Source organism: Lissotriton helveticus, chromosome 4_1 (genome assembly GCF_964261635.1).
Source record: "Lissotriton helveticus chromosome 4_1, aLisHel1.1, whole genome shotgun sequence".
NCBI classification, from domain to species: domain Eukaryota; kingdom Metazoa; phylum Chordata; class Amphibia; order Caudata; family Salamandridae; genus Lissotriton; species Lissotriton helveticus.
This window is the reverse complement of record NC_136063.1, coordinates 204,262,383-204,278,948: the sequence shown is the minus strand read 5'-3', so window position 1 is coordinate 204,278,948 and position 16,566 is coordinate 204,262,383. Positions and strand designations below refer to the sequence as shown.

Genomic DNA, 16,566 nt, shown 5'->3' with positions numbered 1-16,566 from the left:
GAATGTTAACTTCTCTAAATACTTGTTTAGAGCGCGAAGATCTAGGATCGGGCGCCACTCTCCGTTTTTCTTCTTTATTAGGAAAAATCTGGAGTAAAACCCATTGCCCCTCATCTTCTGAGGTACGCTCTCGATCGCTCCTGTAGGAAGGTAGATCCCTGACTATGGTTGCCCCCAACTTTTTGCCTGGTGTTTTGCTGGTTTTCTGACTTAGTTGACCTGGGGCCCTGCTAATCAGGACCCCAGGCCTACTGCTCTCTCTGTAAAATGGATTCCATGTACCTTAGGTACATATCTAATTGGATACTGAGTCACCTTGTCAGTCCCTGTACAGTGTACCTTAGGTACCCAGGGCATAGGTGTACCCAGGGCTACCAGGGGCTGCAGCATGTATTATGCCACCCCTGGCTAGCCATCCAAAATCTGACACAACTGGCTGCTTGACAGCTGGGGCAAGGTGGTGTAATCACCCTTTGCTTTAGATATAGTATACCTATATCTAACCCTAAAAATGGACACACAGATCTCCTATCAGTCACTCCTATGGCAGGCCTTAACAATCCTGAAGGCAGAGTGCTTGGAATCGTGTGAGATGGTGCTCTGGCATGAGCTGAGCCTGTCTGCGGCTTTCGGGATCCATCCCTTAGCCGTTTCCATGATATCGCATACCATATACTCTTAAGTGCATTATAATCCTCGCGGTTATATGCCAACTCTGGTATCGCTTTATCAAAACATGTCGAGTAAGGTGTCATACGAATTGGAATACTAACCCCTCGCCAATTCTGGCGACGGGGTTAGCATTCCACCCTTCTAGAGGGACACGACATGTATGTAACCCCTAACCCCGGTTAAAGTCAAACAGAGCCTCAGCTCCACAAAATGGATGCTGCCACCGAGACACAAGTCTGCCCTCCTGCTGCTGGGAGTCCTCCCAGAGCAGGAGATAAGGACAAAGGGTTTCCTGCCAGGGGCGGTGCCAGCACCGTCCCAGACAGGGTTTTGTGTATTGTAGGTAGGCAGGGCTTTAGAGGAAGGTGACCGCACGTGGCACCCCGGTGCTCACTGTGCATAGGCTGGCTGGAACCAGTTCCAGGGTCACTCCAGACCCTGTGCTGGGGAAAAGCCCGCCAAGGAAGTGGGTGTAACCACCCCCCTCCTAGTCCCACCCCTAGGGCAGGACTTAGTCGCGTGCCAGCCCCTTTTTACAGGATAAAGGTAGGAACTGGCCCCCTTCCAAATCAGATCATCTTTGAATCCTGAAACTACTTTCCACGAAAGGAACTCAAGACTTCTTCCTAAGATTTCTCCCTTGTGACTAAGGAGTAGTCACCCTGCATCCGCAGGCACCATCTTAAGAACACTGCGGTCTGCTGCAAGTCTCTCCTCCGGATCAAGACTGCCCAGCTCGACGAGAACCGGCTTCCCTGGCACCTCTGACCTCTACCTACATCATCAGTCACGCTGAGATTCGTGGGTGTGACGAGACCTCGAGGGACCGGCCATCTTCAAGACTGCACGACTTCTGCACAGCAAGCCCGCCGAGTAATTTCCTGGTGAGTGCTTTGGGGACCGAGAAGCCCCGACCCTGAGCAGCTCCAGCACCGAAGAGTAGCCCCCCAGCATCTCCACGATCGGCGTGGGGCCCTTCTGCTTTTTGCTGCTCACCGCGTTGTTTGGCTACTAGCCCGCTGGCTGGTGGCCTCCTGAACGACACCCGACGACATCCCTGCTGCTGGTCTGGTTGCTCCAGGCTGGCCCTTGCTCCCTTCCAAAAGAGGAGCACCCCGGACCCTCCTGGTCCACTCAAGACGCCATTTTGAGTCCACCGCGTGGGCTTGAATTAGCCAAGGCTTGTTGCCCAATCCTGGGTAACTTCGACGCCGACAGCTTCATCCATCGTGGGACAGCTCGCCTCTCCATCCTGGTCGCCGACAACGCCTCCTGGTCCGTGAGATCTGCAGAGCCAGCGTCGCCCACTCACCTAGTCGAGGTGACTTCGCCCGGTGCCATCCTGGTGCCCACTTAATCACTGGCTAGTGATTCAAGAACTTGGTCCCCTCTGCTTTCAGGTTTTCTTCTTCCTTGATCCAGGCTTGGATCCATCGAACTTTCCTTCACTGGTCGCCTGCCAGCAACTTCCTTCTTCCAGGCTCCTGGTCCGGCAACGAGATTCCCGACGTCTTTTCAGACCTATGCAGCTGCAGCCCCTGGGCTAGGTAACTTCGGCACTTCGGTGTCCCAGCATAGCCTCACTATCCAAGGGTCAGGATCCACTGTCATTTTTTCCCTACCAGGTCGGGTTCGCCCGTGAACACTAACTTTGTGAATTCTAGCTCCCATAGACTTTGTCCCGCATCCCGCGTGAGAGTGCACACTCTGCACCCGAGTCCCCTGGGCCTCCTAGTAGTAATCTAACGATTCCCTAGTCAAGTCCTAGCGATTCCAAAGCCTATTAGTACTGTTACTTACCTGCTAGTAATTCGCATTCCACTTTTAGAGTATATGGTTTTTCGTGCCCCTCGGGCATTTGTGTATAACGTGCTAACTTAAGTATTTTCATAAGAGTTTTGTTGTGTGCTTAGCACCCTGTCCTCATAAAGAGTACAGGGTTGTTGTGATTCTAATAAATACATTGTTTATTTTCATAACACTTGTGTGGTGTCCTTTCACTGGGTGTTCAAGGGGTAATGTGATGGTAAAACAGCTGGCTTAACACGCCCTCTAGAGTCTTAGCCTTAGACTGCTCGTATCCATGCTACTAGGATAGCTGGTCTATAAGGTTGACTTACAACCAATCATCAATAAGGGTTGTTTGGACTGATATATAGTGATCACTAGAATAGTGAACACTGCACATCAGGCCAACTTCTCACAGCTCCTTTTTGAATCATCAATTTGATTTGGGCAAACAACTCCTTCAGGTGAGCTGGAGGTGGTCCTTTCGGTGGGACATTTGGAGGAAATTTCTCGAATTCTAGGGCATGGCCCCTGGCCACGATCTCCAGGACCCATTTGTCCGACGTTATCGACAGCCAATTGGAGTAAAATTTTGATATTCGTCCTCCAATTTTTTCTCGGGAGTGGGGCTGTGGTGGTGGCAGGTGAAATGTCTCATTGGCGCTTATCCTTTCCACGGTAATTTGTCTTTCCCCTGTTTTGGGTATAAGTAGACTTTCTCTGGCCATAAGATTGGTAGCGCTGAGTGTGAAAGCCCTGATTGCCCTGTCTGTAGGAGGATTGCTGGTTATATCCACCTCTGTTGGAGGACGATCCCCGTCCTCTCGCTCCTCGAAAGAGCGCTTGCGGAATTGAAGGCTGCCCAAGGATTTCGCGGTTTCCCTAATCCTTTTTAATCGTCTGCAAGGCTTCCTCCACTTGGGGGCCAAACAGATATTCACCATCATATGGCATGTCAAATACCTTATTCTGGACCTCTTGTCTGAAGGAAGTGGAACGTAGCCACCCCTGCCTACGGAGGACCGCAGCACCCGCTAGTTGTCGAAAGCCAGTTGAGGCTACATCAACTGCTGAATCAATAATCTCTTCTGAGATTCTTTGGCCTTCTTGTAGGATCTTCAGCGCCTCAGCCTTGGAAGGCTCAGGAAGGAGGTCAATGAACGGTGCGATGTCCGACCACATCTGTCGGTCATATCTTCCCAATGAATTAGCCGCTCGAACAGTCGTAGCCGCCATGGTGGAGACGCGCTTCCCAATAGAATCTAGGCGTTTGCCATCTCTGTCCGGTGGAGCTGTAACAGGAAAGGAAGGATTTCTAGCCCTCTTTTGTGCTGCTTGGACAATTACAGAGTCAAGCTTAGGCTGTCTAATAAGGCACGCAGGTGATTTGTCCAGTGCCCTGTACTTTTTCTCCATCCGTGGCAGGACTGGAGGAATGGACGCGGGGGTTGCCATGACCTTAATCCCCTCCTGCCAAATAAAGTCAATGATGGGTATAGACTTGATCTGTTTTCTGGGCTGGTCTTTAAAATCATATAGAAAACAGTCTTGTTCCATGTGTTCCATATTAATATGAAAGCGTTTAGTAGCACGCTCCATCAAAAGGTGGAAACTGCCCACGTCCACCGGCGGTAAAATTGAGACAGTCTGAGGTGAAGGAGAAGGAGTTTGCACCTGGTATTCATCCCACCCCGACTCATCCTGTACCTCTCCTTCTTCTCTTTGATCATCTTCATCCGAAGACTGAACATCCACAGGCTGATTGTGTGGTGGAGGTGAAGAAGGATTTTCTGGTTGAGAAACTGGCAAAGGCGCTTCAGTAGCCGGAGTAACAGGCACCGAGCCTGTAGATTCAGATGGTGGAAACCTTCTATAATAATCATCCAACATATATTGTAAGTTGGTAAGTAAAGCAACTGGCACTTGCGAGACAGGGACTCTAGCTACAGGAGACGCCATACGTACAGGTGATTGTATATACTCCTGTTCTTCTTCTTGATATTTTATATTTAACTCAGAAGGACTAGTGGCTGCTCCGAATGTCCTTTGAACCACTTCATCCTCACTGTCAGAGTCTAAAAGCTGGTCCGGAACCTGCGACGGCGACTTCTGAGGTGAAATATGTAGGGGTGAGAGCTGGAAAGCTGGTTCACGCCTTTGAACTAAAGACTGTTTTGGTATCAAGAGCACCGTAGACGGTGACCAGACTTGCAACGCAGTGCAAGATGACAATTGCGGTGTCGACAGTGCGTCCACCGTTGCGGCAGACGTCAATGGTTCCGTCGTCGACGGCATAGACTTCGTTGACGAAACAGGCTTTGTCGACGGCACAGGCTTCGGACGAAAAGGACTTCGCCGACGGAACGAGCTTCGCCGACGGTACTGACTTCGTCGACGGTACAGGCTTCGTCGACTGTATAGACTTCGTCGCCGGTATAGACTTCGTCGACGGTATAGACTTCGTCGACGGTATAGACTTCGTCGACGGGACAGGCTTCGTCGACGGGACAGGCTTCGTCGACGGTATGGCAGTCGTCAACAGATTGGGCTTGGTCGACGGTAGGATCGTCGACGACGGTATCGGCTTCGTCAATGCCTTCGTCGACGGTGGCAACTTCGTCGACGGTACGGAGCTCGCTGACGAGCCAGTCAACGGTATCTTCTTCGTCGACGGTAGAGCTTTCAGAGGAGTCGACGACGAGGCGTCGACGACGGCCGTCGTCGACGATAGAGGTCTAACGGATACATAGACCATAGTTGGTGAAGAAGCTGCCGTCGACATGATCATCTGGGGCTTGGGAGATGAGAATGTCACCGTCGACGCAGATGTAGAGTTGACGGAGGTCCAAGCCGTGCCTTCCCTGGACCGGAAACAAGCTTCCTAAGACCGGTTTCTGGCTGATGAGGATTATGAATCCGAAACCGGTCCCAGGATGCTTGTTTCCGGTCCAGGGAAGACATGGCTTGGCAGTTCGGGCTGGACTGTTCCCATGAGGCACAGGGTCAGACTGATTTGCATATGGCCATGTCTGAACTGGGGTGGCTGAGTGGGCTAAAGAATGGTGATGGATTAAACCCAGATCAGTTGACTGGGGGTGAGTGTTTGATTTGCTCAAATACTCCCTCCATCATCTCCTTTTGTACATCTTTATCGGGAGGCACAGAGGATGATGCCGCTCCTGTCTGATATTTACGAGCCGCTGAGACGATGACTGAATCAGGTTGTGGCTCAGACCTCAGAAAGAACGGATCATTGTCCGGAGCTTTATATTTCTTTGCGATCCGCGAAGGAACCACTCCCAAGGATGCCGGGGTTAAGAATTTGTGCTCCGCAGGTTCCAACAGACCTGGAACCAGAGGAAGTAAAGGTCTTGATGATAACTTCTGATGTAAGGTCTCGAAAATGAGCGTTGTCTTGGCAGTAGAGACAGGCATCTCGATATGAAGTTTCGCTGCACCACGACAGAGAACCTCATTAAAAGTAATCACGCCATCAATTGGTGAAATCCTACTCGGAGGAGTTGATGACAGCGTTGGAGAGTAGTTCCTCTTTGAATTCGTAGATCTTGTCGAAGATCTAGTATCGCGTCTTCTAGAAGAGTGATGACGAGAAGACCTAGGAGATGGTGAACTTCGCCTCCTCTCCGATGGAGACTTTCTCGGCGGAGTACGCTCACGTCTTCTTGGAGAGTGTACCACCCGTACCAGAGGTGACCTCTATCTTGCAGACACCGGAGACCTGGAACGAGACCTTGAAAGGTTAATTTTTCTTATCTTCCAGTCTCTGAGTTCCCCTAGCCATCGTGGCGAGATATTAGCCCCTGTAGGTGAAGGCGCTCTTGAAGGCTCTGGAGAGATTTGTACAATCCGCAGCCCAGGGGAGGAAGAGGACCTCCCAGAAGAGACAGAAACCTTAGACCGGTCTTTGGATACTGTTCTAGGCCTCTTTGCAGCAGGAGACGGCGACGACATTCTCGTCGACGTCGATTTTTCCGACGGCGATTTCCTCGGCGGCGATTTCCTCGGCGGCGATCTCCTCGGCGGCGATCTCCTCGGCGGCGATCTCCTCGGCGGCGACGAATGCCTCTTCGGCGTCGACATCAGGCGCCTCGACGGCGATGATTTTCTCGGCGTCGTGTGCCTCGACGTCGCATGACTGGGGCTCTTCGACGTCGAAACCTCTACTGCCCGGTTCGACGTCGACGTCATGCCACCTCTCAACAGCGACCTTGACTGATGTTTCGAGCCTCTCGACGGCGACCGTCGACGTCGATGAGACGACGTCGAGTCCCGTCCTCTTGCAGTCATAGGCGAGCCAGACCGGGACCGCCTACGCTCATGTCGCTTCTCACCTTGCTTCGACGGCGAATTCTTCGACGGCGAGGGATGCTTCGACATCGACGTATGCCGCGACTGTGATTTCGATGCTGATTTTGAGCACACAGGTACCTTGGAAGAAGATCTGTCCCTCGAAGTTGAAGGAGACCGATGTTTTCACTTCTCCCCTTTGTCCTTGCGCTCTTTGTGCTGAGAAGAAGGCTTACTGGAGTGAACATCTTCTCTTCCACTCACAGTTTCTCCTCTGTCATGCAGGGACTGAAGCCTGCTCTTCTCTCTCTCTCTCAAAGTTCTACTTGAAAGCTTGCTGCAGTGGTAGCAAAGTTCTGGCTTGTGAGAAGATGGTAGACAAGCTACACAGACCGAATGAGGGTCTGTCTTAGCCATTTTTTTACCACAGGCCGGACACTTAGCAAATAAGGCCGGCATTGTGACTGGAAAAATAGCCAAAAAACAGCAAAATATTGTTGGATTAGTCAGATAATGACTAAAGACGTCGAGTAAAGACAAAAAAATTTTGAGAAAAACCAGAAGAAAGTGAAAATATATCCGAACTGGCGAACTCAATGCTCCAGGATCCTCACAGAAGGAGCCGGAAAAAAGAACTGACCTGTCACCTGTGGTACATGATGGGAGCCTGGAGGCTCACAGAGGTCTTAAAGGCACGGCGCCAGATTTTTCTGTTGTTACAATGCAGCCTATCTAGGCTAAAGCTGCCTCTATGATCCTGCCTGTTTTTACCTTTGAAAATAAAGGTTGTGTGTTTCAAAGAAAACCTAGGCAGTGTTTTCTTCTTTACATTATCATATAATGTGTTTTATATGTCTTTATTTAGCAAATGTAAAGATTTTACAGGCTATTGTGGCAGTTTTTTTAGCCTAGTATGGTTATTTTGGGCTGCATATGTATATGTATATGCATATTATCTATATATATATGGTTATTTTATGCGTATTTATACATATATATATATATATATATATATACACACATATATGTGTAGATATATGCATATTATTGGCTATTGCTCCGGGGTCCCGCACGTGGGCGGGACTTTTCAGTGCTTAGGACCATTGATGAGTATCCCCTGGAAGAGAACCTCTGATCTGTGCAGAAGAGGTGAGGCCACCGCCATCACTTTCGTGAACACCCAAGTGGCGCTTGTAAGGCCAAAAGGGAGCACGGTGAACTGAAAATGCTCGTGGCCCACCATGAACCCTAGGTAACACCTGTGGGCCGACAGGCAGGGATATGGAAATAGGCAATTGTCAAGTTCAATGCTACCATCCAGTCTCCGGGGTCAAGGGCAGATAGGACCTGAGCCAACATGAGCATCTTGAACTTCTCCATACCTGAGGAATCGGTTGAGGGCCCTGAAGTCTAAGATAGAATGCAACCCTTTGTCCTTCTTGGGTACTAAAATGTAGAGGGTATAGCAACTACAACCTACTTCTGGCACAGGGACCCTTTCAATAGCTGACCTGGCCAAGAGAGCTGCAACTTCCTGGCAAAGAAGGGCCAAATGATCCACCGACATGCGAAGGAAGGATGGTGGATGGAGGGAGGGGTAGTCTCGAAGGGGAGGGAGTAGCCCCTTCGGACTATCTGCAATACCCACCTTCCCAACGTGATGGTGTGCTACTGGGGAAGGTGATGGTGAATCCTGCCACCCACTGGCCTCTGGTGGCCTGAGTGGTCGGACTAGGTGAGTTTGAAGGCTGCTGGAGGGGAGTTATGGGTGAACTGGCGCGCCCGCTGGCCACCAGACATGCATCGATGGGTACCACGTCTACAGACAAGCACAGGCTGGGCAGCTTGCGCAAACCGGTGGCTAGACTGGGACGAACGAGGTGGGGCACGTGTGAAAGGCGTGCCGACAGTCGGGCTGCCCAAAGAAGCTGTGAAGTGCTTCGCAGAAAGCTTGAAGATGGGCAGGGGGTGCTCCGGCACTGGGAAAAGGAGGGAAGTGCTAGGGCCGTCCCAGGAGCAGACTCTGAAGACGTAGCTGGTGAGCGACGACGCTCCGGGTCCTGCATTGCGTCGGCCGACAGACTGGGATAAGCGAAGAGCAACGCTGCTTCTTCACCTTCTTCTTGTGCTTCGACTTACCCGAAGACGAATGATGGTGGTGTCTCCATGACCGGTCCCGAGACCTTACTCTCGACTGGGACCTCGAACGACGCGGAGCAGACTGCTGGGCCTCCAAGAGTTTTCGTGACCGCTCCCCCATCGACTTAGTATTCATGGCCCGGCAGTTGGAGCACGACTTCGGGTCATGGTCACGCCCCAGGCACCAGAGGCACACGAGGTGGGGGTCTGTAACAGACATCAGACGGTTACAGGCCTTTAACGGTTTGAACCCTGTCCGTCGATGGGTCATCCCTCGTACACCAGGAGTCGAAAGACTCAAAAAAGAATTCAACAAATGTAGTGAAAAAACGTAGTAAAAAAATTACTAAAGGGGTAGCTCTCTCCGGATCTGCGCAAGGCTGCCGTCTAAGTAGACACCGCAATATCATTCCGATGACCACAACGCTGATGGACGCGGAGTCGACTGACACCACCTACTGACGCGGGTACTGTTAAAGAAAAATCTCCAGATCCAGTCTGGGGGTAATTCTAAGGTAAGGAATCTATAACAAGAGTCTCTTTCAGATTAAGAGGTTGTTTGTAGTTTGGGTGTAACTGTAGACATTTCAGTTGGCTGGAATTCATGATCAGCAAATTGTTCAGATAACAAAAGACATGTATGTTTTACCTTCTTAGATTTGCTGCTACTACAGCTAATCATTTTGTGAATACGTGTGGGGCTGTTACGCTGGATGGTAGGACTTTGAACGGATAGTGACGTCCACTTACCACAAACCGGAGGTATTGGTGATGTGCCAGATGGATATTAAAGTATGCATCCTTCAGATGTAATTGAGCCATGGAGTCGTCTTTTTGTAGTAGAGGTATCACATTCTGAAGTGTTACCATGTGAAAGTGTTTGGATATTATGTACTGATTGCGTGTGCATAAGTCCAGAAAGGGACAGAGCGTTTCATCCTTCTTGAGTATTTGGAAGTATAGGGAGTATACTCCTTGTCCTTGATATTTGAATGGGACAGGTTCTAGGCCCCCTTTTGTAATATTGCTGTTACTACTTCTTTCAGCAGGTGTAGATGTTGTGGATTTAGGATGTGTTTTTTTTTAGTGGGATATTTGGCAGTTGTTGTTTGAACTATAGAAAATATCCCTGAGTGATGGCGTCTAACACCCACTGGTCTAATGCCACTTCTGGCAACAACTGATGGAAGTGTTGTAGCCCTCCCAAACAGGTGTTGTGTGGTCGGTGGGAATGGTTCGGGAGTCACTGTTTGGTGGTAGAAGCTCCCTTTTTGGGCGTTCCTCTACCTTGTGATTTATAGTCACCTCAGTAATAGCCTTTTCCTGACTGCTGGTGGTATTGCGGTTTCTGGCTTTGGTAGCTTGGGGTTTGCAGAGTGGTATACTTTGAGGGTCCCCTTCCATTGTTAGTGCCAAAAGAGCCGTTTTTGGGTTGTGGACTGCAAGACTCCCATTGACTTGGCTGTTTCTGTATCTTTTTTTATCTTTTCAAGTTGCGTGTCAAACTCTGGGCCAAAAAGATGTTCATCAAAAGGAATGTTCAAAATGTGCTTATGGTTTGAACCTAGATATACGAAACCATGTCTACGGAGCATTACTGATGAATTAATGCCTTGTGCTGCGGTGTCTGCTCTAGCTAACGCACATTTGATGGTTGCGTTTGTTATCTGTCTCCCTTCCGCAACTAGATTTTCCCCTTTTTCCTATACTGTTCTTGGATATGTTGTAGTAAGGCCTCCATCTCATCCCATGTGCCCCAGTTACAGCGTGACAATAGGCCCACATCATTTGCAATCCACCAGTTATTAGCGGGTCCTGTAGCCACCCTTTCCCCCGCTGCATCAAAACGCGTAATCTCTTTGTCAGGAGGTGGAGATTCTCCTGTGTCTTGCGATGCAGTCTTTTACGAGCTGTAGTGACAACTATGGAGTCCGCAGTAGGGTGTCCCCTGATAAATACAGGGTCTGATGGGGAAGGCCTGTATTTGCGTTTTATCCTCCGTGTAAGCACTCTTGACTTGACAGGATCTTTAAAAATGTCCTTGGATACATTTAAAATAGAACCCATCATCAGTAGATATTGTACTCTACATTCAGTTTTCGAAAGTGTTTCCAACAAGAAATCAGTTTCCTCTTCTGTGGTCTGCATGGGTAGTTTACGGTATTCCACAGCCCTTTGGATAGGGGGACAGTGTTGCCCATACCTCCCCAAGCCTAGTTAGGACCTGGGGACCTCATCCCCCAGGGCCATTTCTAAAATCAAAATGGGGAGGGGGCTGCGCGGCCTGACCCCTTCCTGAGCTGTTATCAGTCGCCTGGACCTCCATCAGAAACCTTTTTAGGCCCTCAGGACCCATTCTCCTAGGGTCACTTATTTAAATAATGAGTGAGGGGGGATGGGGTGGCGCGCATGGCTCTCCTCCTCGGGCCTTATTCAGCTCCGGGGACCTCATCTCCCAGGGTTGAGTGTGAATAAGGGCAAGGGGAACGCGCCCCACGTCCCTGGGCTGTTTTCGGCCCGGGGACCCATTTCCCAGCATGAGTATTAGGGGAGCACGAAGCATATTCCAGCCTCAGGGACCCCATCCACCAGGGCCTTGCGTAATTGGGGAGGAAGGCATGTGCCCCGCCCTCCCCTCCCTGCCAGGGGTGAAAATGGCCCCAGGGACCCCATCCACCAGGGCCCTGTGACATTTTGCAGGAGAAGGATGGCAAGTGGCTCCCACTTTCGGCCTTGGGGCCCTCAAACACATAGATGGGTGCCCACCCAGGGCACCCACTATAGTCTCCAGTATGGCCCCACCCCCATGTAATCAAATTACGACCTGAGTGTGGGCTCATCGGGCCGGTGGGGGGGGGGGGGGGGGGGGGGGGGCTGAATGTCCCCTCTTTCTCTCTTTCTAAATAAATATTGGCCCTGGGGTGGGCTCAGGGAAGAGGGCCATGCAGCCCCCGCCCTCTCATGAATACAGCCAGTGGAGTGGACTTTCCCGGGCTTATAATTATTGACTGTGGCTTGGCCACCATTTCCCCCCCCGATCCCACGAGTCTCGCAGGATCACTGCATTTTTTGCTATTTTTTTTCTTTTTCTGGACACATGGGAGGTCCCTTCCATGAGGCCTAGCCACCCAAAAAGGGAACACTTTGCAGCACAGGGAAGATATATATTGGATAAAGAGAATAGGCTACATGGCCTCCTCTTTCCTGCCCCAGGACAGAAGCAGTGTAGATACAGGCTGGCATGTCCGAGATGGACGTCATTAGCTCAACTGAAAAGAGATCACTGTTTTTATCCAACACAGTTCACACAACCAAAACAGACCTCATCTTTCACCATGAATGCACAAATATATATAAGTAGGGCTAAAAAAATATAAACATTTTACTAGACCTCAGGTCGAGTAACTTGAAAAATCTACTGAACATAAATGTAATGTACTAGACCTCTGTCTCTGAAAGCGGAGCAACTGTGACACGATAACAAGATTTAAAGGCATCTTTATTGCTCATTCACTTTGTGAGCAATAAAGATGCCTTTAAAACTTATCTTGTCACATTTGCTCCACTTTCAGAGACAGAGGTCAAAAGTCAGTTTGTCTTCCTACTCGCCCGCCAGAAAGGGAGAGTAGGCCCTAAGAAGAGCTCATTCTGATCAAATCTGGCTTGCCATGATTTTTAGAATACTTTTAAAGGGGAGAACCTGAAAGGAGTCTCTCCACATGGGTAAAGGTAAAAAGGCCTGAGCCTGTGAACTACAATGTTGCCTCCACCATCTTCTGTCACTGCACAGAATATGATTGGACAGTAGCCACCCTTACTGAAAAAGGAGAATATTGTTTTCCTGAGATCAACACACAGCTTTGATGTCAACAAGCATGAAAACCAGCATGGAGTTTCTTCAGTGGAATTGCATGACTATTAAGCTCACTGGAAAAGAAAACCAGGATGCCCAGTTAACATAGAAGGGCAGAATTTCACAGGTTTTCGAAGCCATGCAAAGGACTTCCTTCTCAGCACATACTCTCAACACTACCCACAATGATTAAACACAATTTTCATATACAAAAATAGTACTTAAAATGGCAAGAATGAATAATATGTTGCAACTACGCCCCCCGCCCCCGAGTCTCTACCAGGACGCTAACATCGGTGCAACTGAACTGGTAGCTTAAGAGTCGAGGGTAATTTTTGCTGCAAGGTAAAATTGCTTCAAATAATATAGTCAATATAAAGGACTACTGAAAAAGAAACAGTGAGGGAATAGGTCAATTCAGAGGCTGAGAGTGAAGGCTCACAGAAGCAGTGGAGCTCAAAATGCAGTAGATTTCAGATTATGTGCAGGCCAGTCTTTGGAAGGCGACAACTGTAGTGCAAAAGAATTAAGAAAGCATGGCCATATATAAAGGCAGCGCTCAAATATCAAACTGATGGAACAGCTATTCTAGCAATTCACATAAAGCACTTGCATCAACTCACTGGATTGCTGTGTAAATAGGGCAACATAACGAAAGGAAATACCTGTATACCAGCATGACTGCACAGGTAGAAGTCAAACTCTGACGGATGAGTGATTTTGGTATCCACTGTAGTGCCGGCTGGAATGTTCCCACTCTTTCCAACCTAAAAATATAGACATCACGCAATTTAGTAGGAATATTCATTTTAACTTACATTCATTGACGGATTGATTTTAAGCATGTAGTACAGACTGACTGGGTAGCTCTGGTTAACAGGCATCCACACACATTGCATTTTGGGTACTAGTGACCTTAATACCTTTGATTATTTTTACATTTCCACAGATAACAAGATAGACGGGCAGGTAATATAGGGACACAACTAACAAAACTCGCATATAACAATTTTTGCACAGCCTGTCTTCAAACAAAAAAAAGATCTGATTTATAATGTGTTACAGGATGTGGTTAAATGAGCACTCAAGTAGCAAACATTAAAATGAATTCTTCTAGGCATTAACCGATAACTATATGCAATCCTAAATACTTTACAAGAAAGAGTACATTTCACTTTGCAAAATCAACCAAACCATTGGCTCAATAGTCTCAGTTCAAAATGGTTTTAGCCCGACACGGCAAAAATTCTCGCTTAGGCAGGTCAGGCCTAGGGGTTTACTCAGTGCAGTAACAGAGACCAGTAACTAAACTCTCAGCTTAGTTTCAACTGAGACACGAAATTGAGTTGAGGTACAAAGGCCACAAGCCTCTAAGGAATCAAAGCAATACATCTCTCTTGTGAACATTTCCTTCCTCTGACCTGCACTGTCAGGGTAAACTAGAATCACTTCCTCTGCATGTGCAAAACCAGAGCAGTTGCCCATTTTTTCTTGAAGATCTAGATAATATCCAAACAGGATGTCGCCTAAGAAGGTGATGGGGATGTACGCATTCAGGAGCCATATGAGGAGTTGAAGGTGCCCCTGAAAACTGGCACCTCATTTGCAACTGTAAAACTATAAGGTTAGGCCTGGGGAAATAGTAACCTCACAGGTTGTGGAGGTTCCTGCTGAACACCTGAAAAGGACCTCAGAGGAGTTTAAGGAGCAATGGGGTTTGGGGAGGCCTAAAAGCGCCAAAAAATATAATGATGGCTCTATGGGGTGCCTTGGAAGACAAAAATGAGATGGTAGAAGATGAATAGTCAAGTTTTTATTAATACACTGCACTAAAGAACAGCTCCTCAACAGGTCCTCAAAAACAAAATGACAAGTAAACATATCTAAGACAATGCTGTTAAGAGGGTATCTAAGACAATTCTGCTAAGAGAGAAGGTGAAAAGCAATACAAAATAAACAGAAAAATTATTTTAAAACAATGTAAGCTCCAATAAGCAGTCTCTGCAAAGCATTGACACATGCATTGAAGTCAATCCAGAGCAGTCCATCTCTTACTGCTAGCATTTTGTTGTCAAATTCCATTTGCTTGTTAAAGGATAACCAGAGTGTAGTGAAATGAGTTCTGCCTATTTAAGGCACCTGGAATTTTTACTTTTACATCAACCGGTTATGGACTTTAACTGTGGATAAGCCTCACAAGTTGCGTCTCGCCCATGATAATCACACTGTAAACAGAGTGTGCATATTTAGCGCTAATGTTGCGCCTTTTAAGTTAAGGCTGCTGTGATGTAGAAAAGGTAAGGGGCACTTGACTGATTACATATGAACACGTGTGAAGGCTGCACATAGCCTGCCATCATACACAGCCAGATAACTGCGCACAGGTAGCCTGGTACAGAGGTGACTCAGCAGGGTTAGATACTGACCTGGGTCAGGCCCTATATTAGTGTTCACTCAAAGGGAAAGCCAGTATGGTTGACTGTTCTGTCTGCAGATACACTTTGTTATACCCATAGGGGGAAATCTGCCATTGAGTGAAGTTTCACTTTCCTTTGGCCTACAAAGTCCTGCGAGACATCGAATTGGATTGGGGTGAAAAGTGTGCACTGAAGGGGACGCGGACACAAACACACACGTTAATTATATTTCTCCCCACTAGAGGGAATAAAGGCATACCCACACCAATGGAGCAATTGAACAAGTAATTACTTTCGGTATCGATTCCATACCTTTGAATTTCCCAGGCATTAGACTGGATCTGGAGATTTTTTGCAGAACCCCGACGTGCCAGAAGGTGGCACTGATCGGCTCCACGCGGCATGGCCCGCACTGGAAGTGACGTCTGTATCACCTATATAGGCGCCGCCTCGATGCGCTGACCGCAGTTACTTTTCACACCCGGAGCGCGGAGCCATGAAGTGCACTGACAGGTTTGTCCAAACTAGGGCTCTGAAAGTGATCAGCCCTGACCCTAGAAATATGTCTGCAGAGCGGGGAGGATGGGTGGGTTGGTAAGAAATCTGCAGCTGGATCCTGACTCTACCAGATAATGACTTACCGAAGATAAGTCGGTAAGAAGTGTGGCTCACTGGTTAGCAGCGGCAGACCCTAAAGCAGAGGTCGGCCCGGGACCAGGGTTCAATTCCCGAAGCGGCAGGGTCTTGGGTCAATGTCCGCGGACTCGATAATTCTCGCCTAGGTGCCTACGCTAACCATGGGCCCCACTCTGCAACTCTGGGCAATAGCTTGCTTAATCTCCACAACGGCCCTAGCAGCGCCGGGTATGCCTGGCTTCACCTTGGGGGTGCCCTCTCACAGGGAAAGCCAGGACGGGTTCTCTAGCGGTATACAGCGCCAGGACACCACGTAACGAGGTAACAGTGCGCTTTACAAGTATACATACATTACATTACTTTAAATAAGTAACTTGTTAATCTGATAGAGACATCTAGCTGCACATTCCTAACCTCTCAATAGATACCAACCCCGGTGGTGTACCAACCCCGGTGGTGTGCAGAGAATGACCCTGCGCAAAATAGTTTATTTCTTTACCGCTCGACCCTTCTTCGCTCCAACATACCCCACAAAGAGTTGGTCATCCTCCCAGAACTTTCATGTCGATCAAGGTAGAACGACAACGCTCTTTTCGGATCCAAGCGGTGGAGTCTCTCCTCTTCTTTTGAGGGATGTGGAGGAGCGTAGAACGCGGTCAAGGTGACGGACTGGGCCACATGCAATGGTGGTACCACCTTCTGCAGGAAATGAGTAAAAGCAACTCCCGACACAGTGTTTTACTCTACTAAGTA

At 48.6% G+C, this 16,566-nt stretch overlaps 1 protein-coding gene across 4 annotated transcripts in view; it reads right to left on the bottom strand.

Annotated features, from left to right (window-relative positions):
• The window catches only part of AGO2 (argonaute RISC catalytic component 2), a 472,903-nt gene that overhangs the window by 28,862 nt on the left and 427,475 nt on the right, over window positions 1–16,566 (bottom strand). For all 4 annotated transcript variants that reach the window (XM_078686698.1, XM_078686701.1, XM_078686697.1 and 1 more), the window contains exon 17: window positions 13,426–13,527. In XM_078686698.1, coding sequence (XP_078542824.1) covers window positions 13,426–13,527 — 102 coding nt within the window. The remainder of the gene's footprint in view (window positions 1–13,425; window positions 13,528–16,566) is intronic.